This window comes from Megalopta genalis, chromosome 2, assembly GCF_051020955.1.
Source record: "Megalopta genalis isolate 19385.01 chromosome 2, iyMegGena1_principal, whole genome shotgun sequence".
NCBI lineage: Eukaryota > Metazoa > Arthropoda > Insecta > Hymenoptera > Halictidae > Megalopta > Megalopta genalis.
The window spans coordinates 30,385,383-30,404,931 of record NC_135014.1 but is presented as its reverse complement, the minus strand read 5'-3'; the positions used below and the strand labels follow the sequence as shown (position 1 = coordinate 30,404,931).

The following is a 19,549-nucleotide window of genomic DNA, read 5'->3' as shown; positions in this document are numbered from 1 at the left end:
AACGTGTATAATTGTAATAGCATCGCGTTAGATATCAAGGACAAGAAAGCCATCGAATCGCGTGAAATCACGATCGACGTAAAACTGTACAAGCGGCATTGCTGTATGTCCGAATTCTGTCTACGGTGCACGTGCTGCTATCTGTGTCACCGTTTGTGCTTTAACAAACTCGGAATAAATTCAGAGCAGATACATCGTGATCTAGTATCATGGAAAAAGTCAGAAATTTTAGATTTTTCATGCATCGTTGATTTCATATTATAATTGCATGTAACTACTCGATCTTTTCATTGAGAATATACTATACCTTGTCTCGTGACTGTGCCATCTTCTTTGTGACTTCTTTCTAATATCAGATAGTATGTTCGAAGACAAGATCATCTGCTTTATATAATCGCGGAAAATACATACTTATTTATCTACTATTATGAAACATTGATTCTATATGATTTAATATATCTTTGATCTATTTCTTTTTTATTAATAAATATAAACATTACAGCATAATGTAACAGAAAAGTTCTTGCACTGATAACGAAACCATTATGAAATGTCTGTGAGTTTTACAAACCGATGCAAAAGATTTATAAAGATACTGAGTTTCCAATTTCGATTTATCAGGAAGGAGCACTTCCAGTTGTAGCAATAGTTTTTTCATTGACTAGGCCCAGAGAAAATAGGCAAACTAATGCAGCTCCTTGCTCTGCCCACTTTTTGTTTTTCTCCCTAGAAATATTCAAATAATACGTATATTGTATAATCTTTATATATAATGCGATACAAATTTATTTACTTACCAAAAGGATGATCCGTACCTTCTTCCGTCCACCGTGATGACAGAACGAAAGAGTTTTCCCTTTTGCTGAGTCTCGTACTGCGGCATCTTTTTTCTTTGAGTTTGTGCCCATTTATGTAAAATAGTTTTCGGTAATTGAAGATCCGATGCATAATTATTTCTTAAAAACGCGCAATGCATTAAAATTATATCCTCTTCTTCCGTGAGCTTTCTTTTATTACACGTCTGATCTTCGTTATGCGTTTCATCCTCTCTCATAGGTGAAACTTGAGATCTGCCTAGCAAACCTTTCTCTTCAAACTCTTTCCTCTTTGTACGACAATAATCGCTTAGTTCCCAAATGTCACTGAAATAATGTAACTGATGCTAGTGTATTTGGTACAGCTACATATGATTCGTTTTATACTTTGTCAGATAGTATTCTCACCATATTTGCTCCAGCGTTTGAGAATTTAGAAATCTTTTACCCAACGGTGACTCCTGCTGTTCACGAAGGATATTCTGTATACAATATTTGGTATTAGAAGGTGAATTGTCACAATCTACGGCATACTTTATATATGCCTTTATTACATCTTCCATTGATAGTAAACCTTCTTTGCAAAATATAGAACAATTCCATTCTGCTGCGCGTGCAAGCATAACACTGCTGCATCCAGTTACTCCTTTAAATCTGCAAACACCTATAATTACTTATAAATAAAAACATGGAAAACATACCACAAGTATTCGGTAGCATAAATTACTATAGTATTACTTCAATATGTCAAAATATGTCTGTATTTCTTTTGAGCCTCCATTTGCTATAACCGGTATTGTAAGTTTACTGGAAATTGTTTTCAATACTTCATTACGATTTGGATGTTGTGGTCTTTCGTTAACTGTTCGACCGTGAACTGCTATGGCTGATATACCAGTGGATGCCAAATGCTCACAAAGTTCTATGGTTTTTTGTAGATCTGGCAGTACACGAATCTTACATGTTACTGGAATGTTCAAATTGTCGACTAATGTTCTCAGAATATTTGCTGCTATCTCTGGTTCCTGAAGAAGAGCTGCACCCATTTTCCCCAGCATGGAAAATAATTTAGGGCAGCCCATGTTAAGGTCTATACCAGCAACATCTTGCTCTACCATTTTGCCCACTTTTAGAGCTCTGGTTGCATCGCAAGTACCAATTTGTAAGACCACTTTATCCCTTTCTCTGGCGCAGGTACGAAATGTCACTGTGCCATCTGTTTTGTCAATGTAATCAACTGTTCCCAAAACATCTGAAAATAAATTATTAAAATATACAAGGTTTTATACAAGCTTTTATATAATACTATTCAATTACCATTTACACGACGAAATGATCGTAGTAATTTCCAGTCTATTAGTTCTTCTGTGTATACTATGTCAGCACCATAATCGAGCGCAAGAAGGCGCATAGGAAGCGTGCCGATACGCACCATAGGTGCCAGTATAATTTTATTTTCATAATTTAAGCGTTTTCGTTCCGGCATTATTACTATTTTCTTTAATTGTATTGTCAATATATCGTAACGTTTAATATAAACTTTAACAAATAGGTGTCCGATGACATTAGGAAACTGTAACCTTACATAGTAAAGAAGAAATTATCAGTTGTACAGGGCCCTGTTCTATGATCTTCTACTGGTGCACCGTAATTATAAAAATACTTTTCATTTTCGAACATTACTCTTATAGTTAATTAAGTAAGAGTTATCATACGTTCCTCTTTATGATCACCACTATGCACATGGCGAATGGCGGAGTGATCTGACATTAGCAATGGCCATCACGATCACACGATGATGATCAGTTCTCTGTTGTTTGATGTATAATGTGAGTATAGTGTATAGTGTAATAAGAAGGTGCTTTATGACAAAACGTATGAAAGATTAAACATCATATGTACAAGAATATAGGCCGGTGGTACGGTACTGTAGGTTTCGGTTCCGCGAAGCTACGGCACTGCCGAGCGATGGCCGCATGGCGGCAAGATATCGTGCACACTCCGCCAATTGGTATTTTCTCGTCTTTAGAAATGTCTGTAGAATTCGTTGCTGTGTAGTAAATTCGTATCAGACGAAGATCTTTTCGTAAGACTACGAAAATATAGGGTAAAAAATGGCAAATGGATGCGCGAATAGATCCGTAAGAAACGGATCCGAGGCTAGTGGCAGCACGTGTTACAAGTGAACCACGTGCCACCTCGCGCCCACATCGTTCACTCGCCACTTCCTCTCTTTACCTAAAACTATGAAGCGTCAACCAATCAGAGAAGAAGCAGTTGGTATAGCAGAGCCTGGTCTAGCTTTGTCTGATTTTCAACAACATGGGCGATTTAAAAAGGTGGCCAATTTTTAATTTGGTAGCACCAGAGTTTTTACAAAATATCCGATTAGCTTTCATATATGGTGATGACAAATTTGTTACTTGTAATAATATGTAAAACGTTAGCAAATATACTTTATTATTGAATTTTATTGCCAGATCAAGTTGTTTGTAATGCTTTAATTGTAACAGAAGATAACAAGTTGTATACATTTTCACACAGCTCTGGAAATTTCTTTAAACCAAGATTAATTACAACAATAAATGGACTATATATTAAAACCATAGCATACATGAAGGGGGGACCATACATTTTCATACTCGCATGTACAGGAGAGGTATTTTATTATAATAATAAATATTCAACAATAATTTGTGTGTTGTATTAAATATTACAATAATTAATAGGTATATCTCATTGATAAGAAGTACTATAATGCAAACAACCTTATTATCGATGAATGTAAACTGGAGAAGATAAATGACAAATTTAACAATGAAATGGTAAAGGATATAGCCTGCGGAGGATCTTCTTTTTTGGTATTAACATTTTCCAAAAAGGTACAAAATTTTCTTGACCATTACAATACAATTATAAGAAGAAAAATTATAAGAATGGATTGTTTCACCACGTTTAGGTTTATCAATTCAACAATCATATAGAGAACAAATTTAAAGTAATAAATAATAAAATAGTTTCTATTAGCTGTGGTTATGGCTCTAACGCAATGATCACAGATGATGGAATAGTTCATGTTTGGACTAATAATGTCATAACCGCAATGAAAGAACTTACTACAATAAGTATGACTTATTTCTTTGTCATTAGAGGTATAAGTAGACTAGTAATAGATAGTTTTACTTGCAGAAAAAGTAGCTTGTGGTTACATGCATATTATGGCATTAAGTAATAAAGGTAATGTTTATACTTGGGGTTCAAACAAATATGGGCAGTTGGGTAATGGCACAACACAAAACGTCAATAATCCAATCAAAGTAAGTTGTTAATAATTGTTTACATGTTATTAATTATTTGCACTCTTCAATCAGATTACTAAAAACCTCTCCAATTGAAGGTGCAAAAAATAAGAAACATAGTGGATATAGCAACTTCCGCTAACCATAACATAAGTATAGCTATGGAAAAAGGCAATCGTATTTTTGTATGGGGTCTGTGTTTAGGATACAGCATCAATGTGCCAACTCTTACAACTTTGAGCTCCATCCATGATGCTTTTGCATGCTTCGCAGTACCAAAAGTTATGCATCAACCACTTCTTAATAACTGCAAGTTTAATTTGTTTGATTCCCTAAGAAATGCATTTAACGATGAAGTATGTATTTGAATATAATGCGGACATTCACTTTTTTAATACAACACACTGAATTTTTTTTGTGTATTCTAGACTACTAGTGACCTTACTATTACAATACATGGAAAATCTATACATGTACACAAATCTATATTGATATTTCGTTGCCAGCACTTTAGAGAAAAGTTTCTAAAAGATCCTGTGGATGAAGACAATAGGTATCCACAATGCATGTCCTTGTAAATTCATGTAATATAAAAACTTGTACATTATTTAAAATTGTTTTAAGGTTTGTGCGATTCTCCAATCATTATTTTCAGGCTTGATGAGAACGAGATGTTGTTTTCATACGACGTGTACAAAGCTTTCCTTCAATATTTATATACTGAAAAAATTGATCTGCCTCTAGCAGATACTTTGGGTAAATATATAAATTTGTCACCATACATAAGTTTTGCTTATTATACTCTTCTTTTTCCACAGAACTGATACAGTTGGCAGATTATTATTCCATGAATCAATTAAAGAGATGTTGTGTACAATCACTATATGAGAATATTACAGTGGAAAATGTACTACTTGTGTACAGCTTAGCTATTAAATTTCATAATAAGGTATATTCTTATGAATGTTTCGCGTAGTATTAAAATATATTGTGTATGCAGTATTAAATTATATTTATTATACCATTTTTTAGGAATTAGAAGATTGTTGTTTTAAATTTGCTTCAAGAAAGATGACTGCAGTGATAAGAACTCCAAATTTCGTTGAATTAGATGGATCCTTAGTCAAACATTTTATAATAAAAGCTGCTGAAACACATGCATTTAGAACATAACTTATAATTCATAATTAAGAATGTATATTTTGTGCAATACGTTATTACTAATATCTACATTGGCTGATCTCATGCTACTTTTGTTGGGAACTAGCTATGGAAAGGATCGATAAAGAGAGGGTAGAGTGTACTGTATGATTAACAAAATGTATTTAAATATACAAAAGAAAAATACAAAACATAACAGCAATGAACAGGATAATAGAGATGAGAGTCGTACAATGCAGGAAGATGAAAGTAATCAAGCATCATCAAAATAACCATCATGAGCCGTCGAGTAGGAAAGGAAATGGAGCGGGATTTTTGAATATTAGTAGGACTAGGTAGGTAGTACCGACCATTCGTTACAATAAACGAGGACAATGCTCTAACGAACAGTGATGCACGGGAAACAATGGAAAATAGATAACGAATTTGATGTTGGGATTATAATAATTATTAGGATTATATATTGACCGTTGTGTGTGTATTATTGGAGCTCGTTCGCCTGTTTTATAATTTTATATCACTAATTTTATACTTATAACAATAAATAGGCATAAAAGCTGCAGTCTAATAATTATGTTAATATATGCTATAGTTTCAACGTATAAAATCACTGTAAGTATATAATTTTGAGCAAGAACTGTGTAATCATTTTGCGCCGCTGATTGTTAAGATATTTTTATATGTTTTTCTCTTCCCTTTACGTAAAAAATTCTTTTAGGTCTTCAATTCGATTTTAATTATCCGGCACTGCTTTGATTCCGAGCATGCCGGATAGCTGAAATTCTATTGTAATTAAAAAATTCAAATTAAGTTTAACTCTCTTTTGTAAGTGCAAATTGCCACAAGTGTCAAAAAATGGCACTAAAAAGTTGATAAATACTCTCGTTATTTTCATACGTTGCGTCTATGTACATATATTGTATTTTTGTATTATATGAAACAACATGATGTTGTGATATTAAATGGAAAAATAAACCTTTGTTTCTTGAAAATTATGATAATTGTTTTTACCTTCGTAAATAATAATAAAAATAATATAAATATATATATTTATATTATTTTATATATATATATATATATATATATATATATATATATATATGTTTAATACTTAAAAGAATAAGATATAAATGAAGTAAATAAGAAAACAACTACATATTTTGCTTTTGACCTTATTTATACATAAATTTTTTAAACTATAGATAATTTATTATTATAGCACCATGATATTGCTTACTGCAAAATAATATTTACCGAAGATATAATAGACTAAGAAGCTTGCATATTATTGTAAAATAGAATTGAAGTATGAATATAAGTGAAAAACAAACAACTATTAATTTAAATTCCGCGGATGGCGTCCTACGACCTAACTTTACCCTCGTTGTGTGTCTTTTATTAGAGATTTATTTACGTGTATGTATCTAATTGTATTCACAGTTAGAAAAAGTTTCTCAGTTTTTAATTCTCAAGTTCAAACACTAATGGCGCTGTACAATGTTTCAGAAATCATGTGAGATGAGACCAATCTGTAAAGTGTACCATTTGTCTATGGATATAATTGCTTGGAATATTTTCAAATTTGAACGCTAAAATCGTTCAACTGTCGAATAGAACGTTAAGTTACGTTCATTTTAATACGGTACGTTCTTCTCTTGGCTTCAATGATTTAGTGCAATTTAGTGATTAAAACGTTGCCCAGGATTTTCCGTCCACAAGTGTCCTTTTCTTGAACGATATTCACATATGAAATTAAGAGAAAAGCGAAATACTTAACAATGTCTACACCGACGAAGTCCACGGGTGCGAAGTTTATCGATGTAACTTTATTAAACACTCCTGAACCACAAGCAACGTCAACTGTACAAAGAAAAAGCACGTGAGTCTCTTTTTATTTCTATTCTGAAATATAAGTCCGTTTTTCTTTATTAAATTTATTATAACAGTCTATAGTAGAACTGTTTTCGAACTTGTAGAAAAGGATCGTCCTCTCAGATTTTAACATTTTTAATTTTTCAAATTACTTCGTCTTAACCTACAAGTAACAGGCAATATAAAACAAAGCGTCGGTCGGACTTCGATGTCTTTGATAAAATATAAAATATTCATACTTCGTCTAGAAACGTGAAACATTTTATGCCATGCCGGTAATAGGCAGGTTCTACGCAATTCATACATTGCCGGTAACACTACTTTTGTAAATATCTTGGAAATGAAGGCAGAGTAGCCGTAACATTTATACAAGAAAGTTGTTTAAAATGATGATTTCGATAACATATCTCATGGTCATCAAAATCCATATGATCCATATAAATCCAAGTTTATGTAGAATAATGGTTAAGTTCTTTATTTTTTCTGTTATACATGCGCCGAAATAAAGTGATTAAAATATAAGGAGGAAATTCTTTTTTACAAGTTCACAGAACACTACAAAATATTAATAAGAAATTGATTAAAAAGACTGTATTTGTGTGGCATATACCAGTTAATGCACAGTTTTAAGTAATTTTTGATAGTATTGTCCTAACATTCTTTTGATTGTATTGTGTTTTACAGATTGGGAAATAAGTTCTTTGATCAAAGTATTAATGAAGCTATATATAAACGATCTACAGCGAGTAAAGATGATACAATACAAAAGTCTGATGATTCGTCTCTGGGTATATTGGACAACATATCCTCCTGTTAGTTTCTCGTTTTGTTCCAATTTCTTGAAAGCTGTTATTCTATAATAATTTCCTCTTTAGTTCTAGCTGAAGTAAGTGGACCTGATTTATACAAGCAAAGGGAAGACAAATTGGACTCAGAACGTGAACTAGCTAGAAAACTACTTCAAAGATGTAGCAACATTAGAACTACATCTCTTCCATATAGTAATATCCATACATATCCATGTACAAGATGTTCTAACTAATAAAATGTGACCTTGAAAATGGATGTTACAGATACAAACGAAGAAAATAATGTCAGCATTCAAAATCTATGCAGCAATATAACATCTCCGACTCTTGTCAGTCAAGGAGACTCTTCTACTCAGACGAATACTCAAGATGAGAGTACATTACGTTCAATTGTTAGCAAGGCGAGTAACGTAAGTATCAATTTACAAAAAGAAAATGGTGGAACAATCTTTTCATTAAAATTTTATTTTTAGATCGTTTTCGAACCAAACGAAATAAGCGCCCGCTCATCTGGTTTGAGCAGAAGTTCACAGAAACGTTTATCAGTAACGTCTGATCAAAATGTGAATGCAATAACATTCAATTCAACCGATGCCGAATTGATGGCACAGTTTGGAAATGAAGAATTCCGACCTGCTTCTGAAATGGCTAGTCAATTGCTGGCAGATGAAGCGTCCTGGCAGCAAAATTACTCCTATGCTCTTCCAACAACGACTTTGGCTGAAAAAGAGTATCTGAATTTATCCTGTTTTTCCGGTATCATTGGTGATCTGGACTTATCAGTAGAGTGAGTCTCAAAAAAATCTTAAACACTAATTCTATTTTACATAACGATTGTGATTTGGTTTTTGTAATTTTAGATCTTGCGGCGGCCGTAAGATGGCCGTTGATGAATTTTTCAAGAGGAAATGTGGTAATGTTGGAGAATTAACCGATGGTGTAATCGAAAGGCCAAGTTTAGGATTGTCTGTGAACAGTCCTAAAAAAAGAGGCGACCTTGTTCCATTGGTTGACTCAACTATCATGACAGAAAGTATAATAGACTAGCTTGAACCGATTCATTATTGTCAGTTACATTTTGTAAAGGACAAATTTTCTCTAAAGTACTGATATTGGTTTTGTAGCATCATCAGCTAGCTCATTTATTGCAAAGGGCAAAAGTCTGCAGAACAATCCAAGTACAACGAAAAATACAGAAGAACAAAGTATCATGAGTTTAACTAGCATTGCTGAAGCATTACAGGATATCGACAGTGGTACACCACGAAGATTAGTGGATGAACTTATGGCAAAGAAAAAGAAGAAATCTGCACACATGATAGAAGAGGCGAATAGGGATACATATACCATGCTGCCTTTGAATAGAAAGTCAATGCCTGCAACCTCAAGTAGAAGCATCGAGAATTTTGAAAAAGATATTCCACCATTAAGTTTGTCTTCGAAACTATCACTAGATAGCAAAATTCCTAATGAAACGTTAGATCTTGAACACTCTGCTTCAAGTAGGCGATCTTTAAACTCCAATCTAGACGCGAAAACAAATTTCAGAACTGCCTGTCAAAATCTTAAAAAAGAAATAAGTAATAAAAACTTGAAGTCTTCGTACAGTCAAGGTACAGTTTACTTAAGAGAATGTCATTGTTTTTTCGTTTAAATTAGCTTAAGAAGAACCGTTAATTTTAGAATTTCAATCTTTGATGGAAGATCCGAAATTATCCTTCTTAAATTATACTAAAGGACGAAACGTTCCATCCTGTGTTTCACTAACTAACATAAAACACAAACAAGAGACAGAATTTGTTAATTCGAAAATCGAAGAATTTGGGATAAAGGAAATTATTAAAAAGGAAAATATTTCTTATAAAGATAAAACAGAATCTATTATACAGGATCTTTCAAATTCTGAAGAAATTGAGTCTCAATTAAGTAGTATGCTATTTCGACACTGCAATGACTGTACTTTTTGTGTTTGATTTTCTGATGGATCGGTAACGTTTAATCTTTGCAGATGTTGTCATTGGTAAGAACACAGAGGAATTGTGTAGTTGTATTGTTGGTATGTCGAGAGAAGCAAGCATCCAACTGCTAAACAAAGGTGACAGATGGGTTACATGTTCTTTAAGTTTAAATCAGGTACAAGGGGACAAACAAAACGTTCAACTAGTATCACCAAAAGATGTGATACTTATTAAACCAAACTCTGAGCAAAATGCCAAGGTAAAAACGATAAAATGTATTTTAATGATAATACAGTACAATATAAAATCAAATTGTAATCAATGTATTTCAGATTGCTGTGACGATAGTTAAGATGTGTAAACCCATCATAGCTATTTTGAATATAACAGTTTCGGATATGGTTACGAGATCTGAATGGATCATAAAGCACATAATTTGCTTCAAGCCTGAAGAATTAAATGTAATTGTTTCGAATCCATCGCAAAAGAAGGAGCTGGACTTTCAATCCATCATTGAGAACACTATATCTGTTCTCCCTGTTACGATCAAGAATAAAAACAGCATTGAGATATGCATGAGACTCTCTATATCACAAGTAATAATTGATTTATCTTCACACATTTTATATTGAATTATAAATTACTATTTTCTGTTTTATGTTTTGCAGGATGAACCACGAGTATTCGGTCTGGAAAATTACAATGAAATGCAACGCGTGACAATAAAGTCCCAGGAATCTTTAACCCTGAATGTCCAGTGCAAAGGTATCTTACAGAGACATCTAGATCAGTCACAGAGATCTTTGCAATGCTATGATGGGAACTTGATAGTTCAAGTGGAAAACGGCCCAGATGATACCATAATAATCAAAGAAATAGCTCTGAAAGCACAAGTAGGAACTTGTAAGATACAATTAGTCGACACTGATATGCCTTTCGTGGTGTCCAATAAGCAAACTAAATCGATGAACGTGATCAATGTTGGAAATGTACCGGTACAGGTGTTTGCTTCATTCGCAGACATGGACTGTGGGAAAAGCTTAAAACATTTTACAGTTGAACCACAACATATACTTTTACAACCTAATAACACCGGCTACTTTAATATTACATACAAACCACAAAATTCAGACGCCTCGAAAATGTAAGGGAACAAAACTATAAAAATTAGCTCTAGTGTATTCAGTTCTTTTAAGTCTTGTTAAGCTTCTCTCGTTTTTGTTATTTTCATTTTTGAATATAATTTTGTTGTTGGTAATAAAAATTGTGCTATATAGTTATTTTATATGAACTTACTTCTGGGTGATTGACCTAAAAAATTTTATAAATGCTTCACTCATTAATTAAATCTAACTTGTAAATTTAGAGCTAAGTTTAATTTTTATTAAGACGAAGCACCTTAAATTATATCATTTTGATATTCCTATAGGCTTACAAAAATACAATTCACTGCTGCCAATAATGTATATCAGTACTCCGTTTGTGGTGAATCAAGTACTTGCATGGAGACAGAGAACGAGCAATTTCTTCGTTGTGAAACTCCTCAACTTTTATCATCTGCTAGTTCTCCATCATCTCCCCACAGTGTGATTTCAAATAAGTAAGTTTGGATTTTCTTCGCAGACAGATGTTTAAATTGGTAAATTACATTGCTTTTTGTGGTCAGGTCGGGGATTTCCGGAAGGAACTCCCCTCTCAGTTCTGTGTCGGGGTCTACAGTTGCTGGTGATAAAATCCCTATAAAAACAACTCACGCTGCTTTGGTATGGAACAGTATAAAAACAGGAAAGTCTGATGTCAAAGAATTCACTATTCGCAACACTAGCAATAACAAGATCAAGCTTCAAGTTACTATATCCGACAACGAGAAGAACTTTCGGGTAGGAGTTTGCTGTTTTCGAAAATATTTCAACTTCCAGTCTCAATGATTCATTCAAAATTAATCTGATTATAGTTTTTGCGAGAACGACAAGCTGGTGGCATGAGTATGGTGTTAGTACTGCAAGGATCAGAAAGTAGAACATTGTCCGTTGTATTTAACCCTCACCATTTGGGTGCAGCTACTGGTAAAATCGTGTTCAGACATTTTGAACCTAGAAGAGATGATAATGAGTCTCGACCGTCGAAAGTGGTAAATAAAGCTAGTAAACCTAATTTGTTTTAATCGATTAGATTCAGGGCTTGGAATTATCGGCACGCAACATAAGAATCGCGAAGGCTACGCCTCCTGACTCCTGCCGCGCATCTCGCGTCCCCATTTGGTCGCCGAAATGCTACACATACACACACGCACAGCATCAGGCATACGCGCTTGATGTGCTCCAAACTAAAAGAGGTGACCATGGTAAGTGAGACGCGCGACGAACAGGAGGCATATTCCTCGAGGTCGTCATGCTGCGTGCCGTTAATTCCAACTCCTGAATTAAATCATGCTTTCCCACACTATTACACTTTATTTTTAGTTATTTTTATACGGTTACGGTGGCTACAGCAGGGTCGAAATTTCTGAAGCTTTCAAAGACACAAGCGGGAAGATGTGGTTGTCCCTAGGTCAGCTAAATTCTGGAGGTTCCTTGAATGCGAGACTTCGGTTACAAAACACGGGTGACTTGTGTTCTTATGTCAAAATTAAATTAATACCAAAAGGTTGGTTTATTCGATTCAGAACAAAAGACTGTATTAATCAATGTGATTCATTCAAGCGTTCTTGACCTATTTTTAGCTGTGTATCCTTCTATGGTTTTAAGTTGGCACGTGAACCCAACCGAGTTAATATTATATCCAAAAGAAACACAATGGGTAACTCTGGAATTTCATCCACGAAAAGAAGATCTAGCATTGTTGCAACGATCGGATGTATCTCATGTAGGAACAATACATATTACTAACGGGGATGAACCTACGCGATGGCGAATTCGCAGGTAGTGAGACTGATCTGACTTTCTGTAAAGTAGCTTTCGTTAGAGCAGTTAAATACTAATTAAACCATTTTTAGATTATATAATAAAATAAAAGAATCAGGTGAATTAAACGGTAACGAAAACGAAGCATTTAAAAATATAGTTCATCCAATATGCAAATCCTTCCCGGGTGAACAATTGATGCCGGATATAAATGCAATCCGTGATTCAGTGGTAATCGCCTGCTAATTAATATTAACTTTATTAACGGGTTTTTATTAATCCACTCATTCTGATTTAGCAAAATCTAGGAGACCTGTGTCAAGGGATTCGACAGCATGAGATTATGCTCACAATGGAAGTGTGCGCCGATGAAACAATGTCAGTTCTTCAGGATAATGCCGATGAGTCTCAAATGTTTTATTCTCTGTGCAGTGACAATAGTCACATATATGACGGAAATGCTGCAAGCTTTCTACCCTCTGAGTAAGTTTCTAATAATGTACTTCATCAAAGAAATGTTATATGGAAATTCATGTCAAATTACAAACTTTTCAGCATGCTCTTAGCAAACAGTACAACTCAATACGTGATGAATGTTGATAATTTTATAGTTGCACCTTCTGTTGTAATATTAACTGCACCGACCAAAATGGAGGCAATCGTGACTATAAAAACTACAAGCACAGTCGCTCAGGTTTTCGAGACTGCTTTATCAAATGTAGAATATTTGAGTGTTGTGCCTGCGGAAGGCATGATACCCACGGGAAGAGACTTCCAGTTAAAAATACAATGTAAACGAAAAGTCGAGCGCAGCTTCAACGCAGTACTCGAAATCTACACAGAGAACAACAAGTTGGATGTACAGATAAAAGTAAATGTTGAACGAATGTAAATTGCGCTGTTATAGTTAATACTTGTACTTAATATTTATTTGACAGAACAGCTTTAGTTTTGCATTTTTATATTTTATATATGAATAGATTTTATTATTAATAAACAAATGTTCATTTTTCCTTTTGAGATAATGCTAAACCACTCCTTAAATGTTTTAACAATATATTAGGTGCACTGTTTATTTTAAATAACAAATTATATTGTTCATGCAGGGTTTGTATTATGGTGACCATATTTTTCACATCATCTATGCCAGAATGCAAACGTCCTTCTAGAGGAAGTTTTAGATGGGACAACATGTATGTCATACTTTTCGGGTAATCGTCTGTTGCATCAAAGAAGCTTTGTTTAAGGTTTATCCACTTGGTAAAATGTGGTGGTATTGTTATTTTCTCTAATTTGCATTGTGCAGGCAACATCACATTTAAGTCCCAATTACCGCATGTAACGAAAGCACATTTATTATCATCTTTAAAGAAATTGTTTTCTTCCAACCAACCTTGGAATTTATCAAACACATCTGGAAAGTGTGGCTGATTTTCTACCATGTCTTGTATAATGCCAGTTAATTTAATACAGTAACTTGTAAGATTCGGATGAACTTTTGGTTTAACATATTCATGAAATACACTCTCGATTTGCCAACTTTTTGTAGATACAGCTGCACATGGAAATTCAATGATTTCCTGAGGTTTTATAAGCTCATACTCTTTACAAGTAGCTTCAAAATCAAGCACAAGTAAGTAATTAAAATGTTGTTTGATTTCCTTTGGTAGGCTTGGAGGTCTCCTGGGATATTTGTGAAGGACTCGATGGGCCATAGTCGATCTACATATCAATCAACAATGTTAATACCGCATGAAACATACTAAAACTCTTATTTTCAAGTCAGATATAATTAAGGTTATGTCCACAAGATACTTACAATCCACCGCTATATCTTGAATTCTACTTTAAGTCAAGAGAATTAAACCAATCTGTATAAAATACAGTGTTTCATGAATGGTTCACTTGAAGAAGAGAATCTATTCGTAAAATAGTATGATGTCACATAACCATGGTTAACCTCAAGATTTAATAAAGAAGAAAATATGACACAGTAAATGCAGATAAACGTTAATTACGTCCTTATCATAACTCAAAATATTATATTTTTCACATAAAAATATTGAATATTCTTATTAATTCGAATACTTATGTACACATGCATCTATTTAACATAGCAGAAAGGTTTTGTTCGGATCAGTTCGGTCGCTTCACCGTTAGGTGGCTACGTCCCAGACCTCCCAGCATCCTAGCCGTTCGTGAAATTTCCACTCAAGGCCAGTATGTCCATTGGTGTCTAGTGTGTCCAATGGTGTCAGGGATTCTGTTCGGAATCTGCTTCAAGTGATGGAGAGGAGACCTCACAAATGGGATTAGACGATTCCAGTGGATTGCCAATGGAAATCCAAGAATGCAAATCAACTCAAGAACCATACCCGAGGGCAACGAGGTTTTTGAATTGGATTGTCAGCAGCGAAATGCACAAACATCTACTGCGCAGGATAGAGAGTGGGGATAGCAGATTGCTCAATCCGACGACAAGTTTCGACGCGATGAAACATATGTTTTTGGCACTTAATTCCGGCGAGAAATGGTCACCCAATGATGGAAGGTGAAACTTTCAATGAACATTCCTCATGATCTGCAAATACTTGTCTCCCTGCCAACGTTATGTTGTTATTATTATGTATTGCCAGCGTCATATTTTGCAAAAAGATTTCTTTGCAAATTCTTTATTAAATCACAAGAAACAGTTTCAGAATTAAATGAATCAAAAAGTATGAAATTTTGCAACATCCATCCTATCCACTCGAACTATCGTGAATAGATTTCCATTTTTTCAAACACCTATATAACTCTTTTCACGGAATTAACACTTTGTTTGCGAAGATATTGAAATCTCCATAGCCGCATTTATTCACGCGAAAGATCAAAATTTCTTTAAAAATGGCATTTATTCGTTAAAGTGGGTAGTATTTCATCTTTCAAAAAAGGATTTGAAGTTTACACTATTCACTTGCAACATTCGTTCAATCTCCCGCACTAAACGTACAAGTTGAATATTGCGCCGCGTGTTTCAGGCGGAATACCAGGTATGTATGTATATGGATGTGCAAAATACTCACCCATAGAGACCGCTTCGATTCGTCTCTCTTGATCATTTTCCGTTCTCTTTCTAAAGTAACTGCGTGAATGTGGATGCGCGGTAGAATGGTTGGGTAAAAAGATTCTTGAATTTAGAGAAGAAAAAACTCATGTATTGAGAGAGGACTGCACTTCCCATTTTAATCCATAGATTACCCATTCGAATTTATATAAAAATGGATCAACAATTATGTAACAAGAAAAATTTAAAAAATAAGTCTTATTTTTTGAAACACATATTTTTTAAACAAATAACTTTTTGAGCAATTTTCTAATGCGACTGCATTTGCTAATCACATATTTTTTTTAAAATTCATTGTTTTACACGCTTTATTTCTCGAGATATCTAAAAAAGATATGATTTTTATCTACAACTTTGAGGACTGTTTTCTCACCCCAGATCATTGCAAATAAATAATAATAATGACAGACCTCGTGTTTGAAATATGTATTCTCTATTAAATCGAATGATACCCAGTGTAATATACATATGACATGTATGTATATATGTACATACACAGTGCATACATATGTATAGATCTGTGTTAACCTTCTAATAAAATGGGAACTACTTTATAACTTCTGTATCTGTTCCACCTGAATCTTACTACATTTTCATGTTGATCAGAGCAAGATACATTGCACGTGAAATACTTTCTAGCTGCGAGCTAGAAGTGAACCGAAGAATGTATTGAAAACGCACCAAAAATCGACGTTTCAGATCCGTCGATATGGACAAAAATAGGTTTCACGTTTGTGAAAAGATTCGATGCAGAAAGTGAGCCAAGGATAAAATGCTGGAAGCGTTTATTGTTCGTATTGTTGACTACCACTAATTAAATAGCAATGCAACATAATCGAACGTTTAGTTGACGATGCATCTAACACTTTTGTATGCAGTTTCTTATCTATATACATGCCTGATTCCGTACATGTCTCAAATCTAGAAGTCCAATGCCTACTTTTTAAAGTGTAAGCTGTAAGCGTGGTAATAAATGTGCGTGGTGTGTGACGTCTAAAAACAGAGAAGAAACAGGACATAGAAATTTATAAATCGATCAGTGCTTCGGTAAGGGATGAACTCGAGAGGGAGGGTTTGTTGGTTAACGGAGGTACCCAAAGAAATAATGGATTTAAATAAATCGATGTACATGGAACCGTCTATACGTATTCATATCAGTATGTACTTCACCGTGAATCGTAACATCGTACAATTTTGATTAATTTCTACCTTAGAGACACAGAACACCTCTGCTCGTGATGTCCTGCTACTGACAACGATCGTTTTTTCCTTTACACGAACTGTAACCTACGAACGAGTGATACGATCAAGATGTTTACGAAACGATCAATTGGCATCTCGATCAATTCACGGACGAGCAAATTCCGGTGACGACCGTTATCTTCTTTCATATAAATAACATATGAATTCGACGAAATTCTAAGATATTTCTTGAGTATTCTACTGTTCTTCTGATTGTATAACTTATCGAATCATGTACCCTTGTTACAATTGTGTTGCATGGTGCCTGTATACAGAAATACAAGATTTACATGTTTATCGTGTGTCGCAGTAGTAACAGCGAGCTGTTCTCTTATGCTTTAATAAAGTGTAAATGCTCGTTGATTCTGTAAAAGGTACTTTAACCATCTTGTTTGTGCTCTATACTAGAGCCAATTAATTGTAGTGAAGGTGCCATGAAGTAAAATCAAAGGATGATGATGGGCGATCAGTTTCGTAGCAAAGTGGAGCAATATTCACCAAAGTCGTCACCCAGGGGAGCGCGTTCCCCTGTTGTTTCGCGTCAGGATTCTACGGGGACCCTCAAAACAACCATATCCCTGGGAAAGAATCCTTCGATCGTCCATAGCGGGCCTTTTTACTTGATGAAGGAGCCCCCTGGTATATTATTTATATGTAATCTAAAATAGATGCTATACGACAGTATTGTCTAATAAATTCTCTTGGTTTTTAGGAGAAAGCGACCTTACAGGGGCAAGAAATTTAATGAACTATTATGGTCTGGAACATTCTTATAGTAAATTTAGTGGAAAGAAACTCAAGGAACAACTCTCTTCTTTTTTACCAACTCTACCAGGAATTATAGACAGACCCGGACATTTAGATAACAGGTAGCTATTAAATAACAGATCAAATTTGAGAAACATTTTCAAACATGAGATAAATATTAATGTACTTCTCAATTTTAGTTCATTGAGATCTGTAATAGAAAAACCTCCAATCGTTGGGAAAGAATTACTACCATTGACTAGTGTACAATTGGCTGGTTTTCGCCTTCATCCTGGACCTGTAAGTAAAGAATTGGATTGTAATAGGTATTTTTACATTGAAGAAAATATTTAGCAAGAAGAAAAATAATGCTTTGTGCTTTCAGTTACCAGAACAGTATCGTTACGTGAATCAAGCACCACAAAGAAAGCACAAAAACAAACATAAAAAGCATAAACACAAGCCTGGTGAAGTACCTAGTGGTCAAGAAGCGACAACAACAGATATTGGCGGTTCGGACACTCACGAAAAGAAGCACAAGAAACAAAAAAGACACGACGAAGAAAAAGAAGCTAGGAAAAAACGTAAGAAAGAGAAGAAGAGAAAAAAACAGAAACACAGCCCCGAACATACTGGAGGATTAACACCGTCTCAACATTCCAATTCGTGATCTTTAATTCTACCTTTTCTGTTTGTACCAAATCTCCGACCTGGCGTTGATCTTTGCGGGCACAATTAATTTCTTCCCTATTGATTAAGAACGCGCATACGTAAACAATTATTGCGAGCAAAATATCTTCCATGAATGTTCTATTGAATCGTGAGTTAGGGTCGGTTTTCATAGACACATTTATTTTATTATCATACATTTTCAAATGACGCCTGATCTTTAAAAAAAAACTATGAAATCTTTTTCTTACGGCAATTGTACACTATCAGTATGTAATATAGACTCGACTGTGTAAAATGTATTTGTGGTTCACATGTATACGTACGGAGTATACGTGTGTTGCACTTCACCATTTAACCTATCAAGACTATTGATTTTTCGTGAAAGAAGTGGAAAGAATCGTTCGTTATCGGTTCGTGATCTTTGTATGAGATTATAGATCTTTGTAAGCATATTGTAAAGAAGTTGAGCATCTTGATGAGTTAATAGGATATAGATTTGAATCATTAGTATAAACAAGGAGTATCGTTACTCATCCTGTAAATATATATTGAAAAGACGGTAAGGAGAAACAAATAACGCTGTATCGAAGGCCGCGTTTTGTATCATCAACTTGCAGTGGAATTTGTTCGCGAAGTAAGACCAAAATTATGCATCGCACTGAAAACTTAAATTAAGTGTAGTATTATGATATGAAAATAAAAAATTCTTAAATTGAAGTATCGTTGATTCTTGTTTCTATTTTTCACTCAATTTGAAAAGTGTTACGTAATATCGATTCAAATGTTACATAATTTTAATCGCTTATTTTGTAAAAATCTAAATAGGAGAAAAATTGTTCTTTTAATGACATCGGAAGAAAAAAAATACCAATCCTTATTAATGAACAGTTCTTTTTGTACTTTAGAAATTCACAGATCCTATAAACATTGTGACGTTGCAAAACTTACAGCGTCATATAAAGACT

General features: G+C 34.2%; 5 protein-coding genes across 18 annotated transcripts; 3 read left to right on the top strand and 2 right to left on the bottom strand.

Annotated features, from left to right (window-relative positions):
* Positions 1–449: 449 nt before the first annotated feature.
* Positions 450–2,842, bottom strand: Dus2 (Dihydrouridine synthase 2). Its single transcript, XM_033486634.2, has 5 exons — positions 2,133–2,842; positions 1,554–2,067; positions 1,224–1,469; positions 798–1,142; positions 450–726 (listed from the first exon to the last, which is right to left on the bottom strand). Exons 1-5 carry the CDS (start codon positions 2,299–2,301, stop codon positions 618–620), a joined length of 1,383 nt encoding a protein of 460 aa, XP_033342525.1. The 5' UTR covers positions 2,302–2,842; the 3' UTR covers positions 450–617.
* A 157-nt stretch (positions 2,843–2,999) lies between these two features.
* LOC117229814 (RCC1 and BTB domain-containing protein 2) lies at positions 3,000–6,267 on the top strand. Of its 4 annotated transcripts, none has more exons than XM_033486632.2 (10): positions 3,000–3,154; positions 3,360–3,474; positions 3,545–3,697; positions 3,775–3,940; positions 4,005–4,132; positions 4,213–4,470; positions 4,543–4,667; positions 4,770–4,870; positions 4,933–5,063; positions 5,147–6,267. In XM_033486632.2, exons 1-10 carry the CDS (start codon positions 3,138–3,140, stop codon positions 5,285–5,287), a joined length of 1,335 nt encoding a protein of 444 aa, XP_033342523.2. In that variant the 5' UTR covers positions 3,000–3,137; the 3' UTR covers positions 5,288–6,267. The 4 variants fall into 4 exon arrangements, with proteins under 4 accessions (XP_033342523.2, XP_033342521.2, XP_033342522.2 ...); XM_033486630.2 differs by having other exon boundaries at positions 3,000–3,219; positions 3,296–3,474; XM_033486631.2 differs by having other exon boundaries at positions 3,077–3,257.
* A 502-nt stretch (positions 6,268–6,769) lies between these two features.
* Positions 6,770–13,830, top strand: spd-2 (spindle defective 2). Of its 3 annotated transcripts, none has more exons than XM_033486659.2 (19): positions 6,770–7,154; positions 7,832–7,959; positions 8,023–8,148; positions 8,221–8,366; positions 8,430–8,743; positions 8,817–8,989; positions 9,081–9,569; positions 9,640–9,882; positions 9,965–10,173; positions 10,247–10,510; positions 10,583–11,058; positions 11,344–11,514; positions 11,581–11,794; positions 11,869–12,045; positions 12,377–12,560; positions 12,637–12,835; positions 12,910–13,048; positions 13,116–13,300; positions 13,373–13,830. In XM_033486659.2, exons 1-19 carry the CDS (start codon positions 7,054–7,056, stop codon positions 13,707–13,709), a joined length of 4,275 nt encoding a protein of 1,424 aa, XP_033342550.2. In that variant the 5' UTR covers positions 6,770–7,053; the 3' UTR covers positions 13,710–13,830. The 3 variants fall into 3 exon arrangements, with proteins under 3 accessions (XP_033342550.2, XP_076375191.1, XP_033342551.2); XM_076519076.1 differs by having other exon boundaries at positions 6,771–7,154; positions 9,640–9,885; XM_033486660.2 differs by lacking the exon at positions 9,640–9,882 and having other exon boundaries at positions 6,772–7,154.
* On the bottom strand, positions 13,719–14,966 carry LOC117229849 (ERI1 exoribonuclease 3). Its single transcript, XM_033486706.2, has 2 exons — positions 14,637–14,966; positions 13,719–14,539 (listed from the first exon to the last, which is right to left on the bottom strand). Exon 2 carries the CDS (start codon positions 14,530–14,532, stop codon positions 13,822–13,824), a length of 711 nt encoding a protein of 236 aa, XP_033342597.2. The 5' UTR covers positions 14,533–14,539; positions 14,637–14,966; the 3' UTR covers positions 13,719–13,821.
* Positions 14,967–15,067: 101 nt separating this feature from the next.
* Positions 15,068–19,301, top strand: MED19 (mediator complex subunit 19). Of its 9 annotated transcripts, none has more exons than XM_033486704.2 (5): positions 15,068–15,368; positions 17,574–17,804; positions 17,878–18,034; positions 18,113–18,212; positions 18,298–19,301. In XM_033486704.2, exons 2-5 carry the CDS (start codon positions 17,618–17,620, stop codon positions 18,580–18,582), a joined length of 729 nt encoding a protein of 242 aa, XP_033342595.1. In that variant the 5' UTR covers positions 15,068–15,368; positions 17,574–17,617; the 3' UTR covers positions 18,583–19,301. The 9 variants fall into 9 exon arrangements, with proteins under 9 accessions (XP_033342595.1, XP_033342590.1, XP_033342594.1 ...); XM_033486699.2 differs by lacking the exon at positions 15,068–15,368 and adding an exon at positions 16,433–16,713; XM_033486703.2 differs by lacking the exon at positions 15,068–15,368 and adding an exon at positions 16,433–16,873.
* The last annotated feature ends 248 nt before the right edge of the window (positions 19,302–19,549 follow it).

Coding starts and splice junctions, on each gene's coding strand:
- Dus2 (XM_033486634.2), bottom strand. CDS start 2,301: ATGCCGGAACGAAAACGCTTAAATTATGAAAATAAAATTATACTGGCA. Junction 2,068..2,132: donor ATCATTTCGTCGTGTAAATG/GTAATTGAATAG, acceptor ATTTATTTTCAG/ATGTTTTGGGAACAGTTGAT. Junction 1,470..1,553: donor ACATATTTTGACATATTGAA/GTAATACTATAG, acceptor AGGTGTTTGCAG/ATTTAAAGGAGTAACTGGAT.
- LOC117229814 (XM_033486630.2), top strand. CDS start 3,138: ATGGGCGATTTAAAAAGGTGGCCAATTTTTAATTTGGTAGCACCAGAG. Junction 3,475..3,544: donor TACTCGCATGTACAGGAGAG/GTATTTTATTAT, acceptor AATAATTAATAG/GTATATCTCATTGATAAGAA. Junction 4,668..4,769: donor CCTGTGGATGAAGACAATAG/GTATCCACAATG, acceptor CATTATTTTCAG/GCTTGATGAGAACGAGATGT.
- spd-2 (XM_076519076.1), top strand. CDS start 7,054: ATGTCTACACCGACGAAGTCCACGGGTGCGAAGTTTATCGATGTAACT. Junction 10,174..10,246: donor ACTCTGAGCAAAATGCCAAG/GTAAAAACGATA, acceptor AATGTATTTCAG/ATTGCTGTGACGATAGTTAA. Junction 13,301..13,372: donor GCAAGCTTTCTACCCTCTGA/GTAAGTTTCTAA, acceptor CAAACTTTTCAG/CATGCTCTTAGCAAACAGTA.
- LOC117229849 (XM_033486706.2), bottom strand. CDS start 14,532: ATGGCCCATCGAGTCCTTCACAAATATCCCAGGAGACCTCCAAGCCTA.
- MED19 (XM_033486704.2), top strand. CDS start 17,618: ATGATGATGGGCGATCAGTTTCGTAGCAAAGTGGAGCAATATTCACCA. Junction 17,805..17,877: donor CTTGATGAAGGAGCCCCCTG/GTATATTATTTA, acceptor CTTGGTTTTTAG/GAGAAAGCGACCTTACAGGG. Junction 18,213..18,297: donor TTCGCCTTCATCCTGGACCT/GTAAGTAAAGAA, acceptor TTGTGCTTTCAG/TTACCAGAACAGTATCGTTA.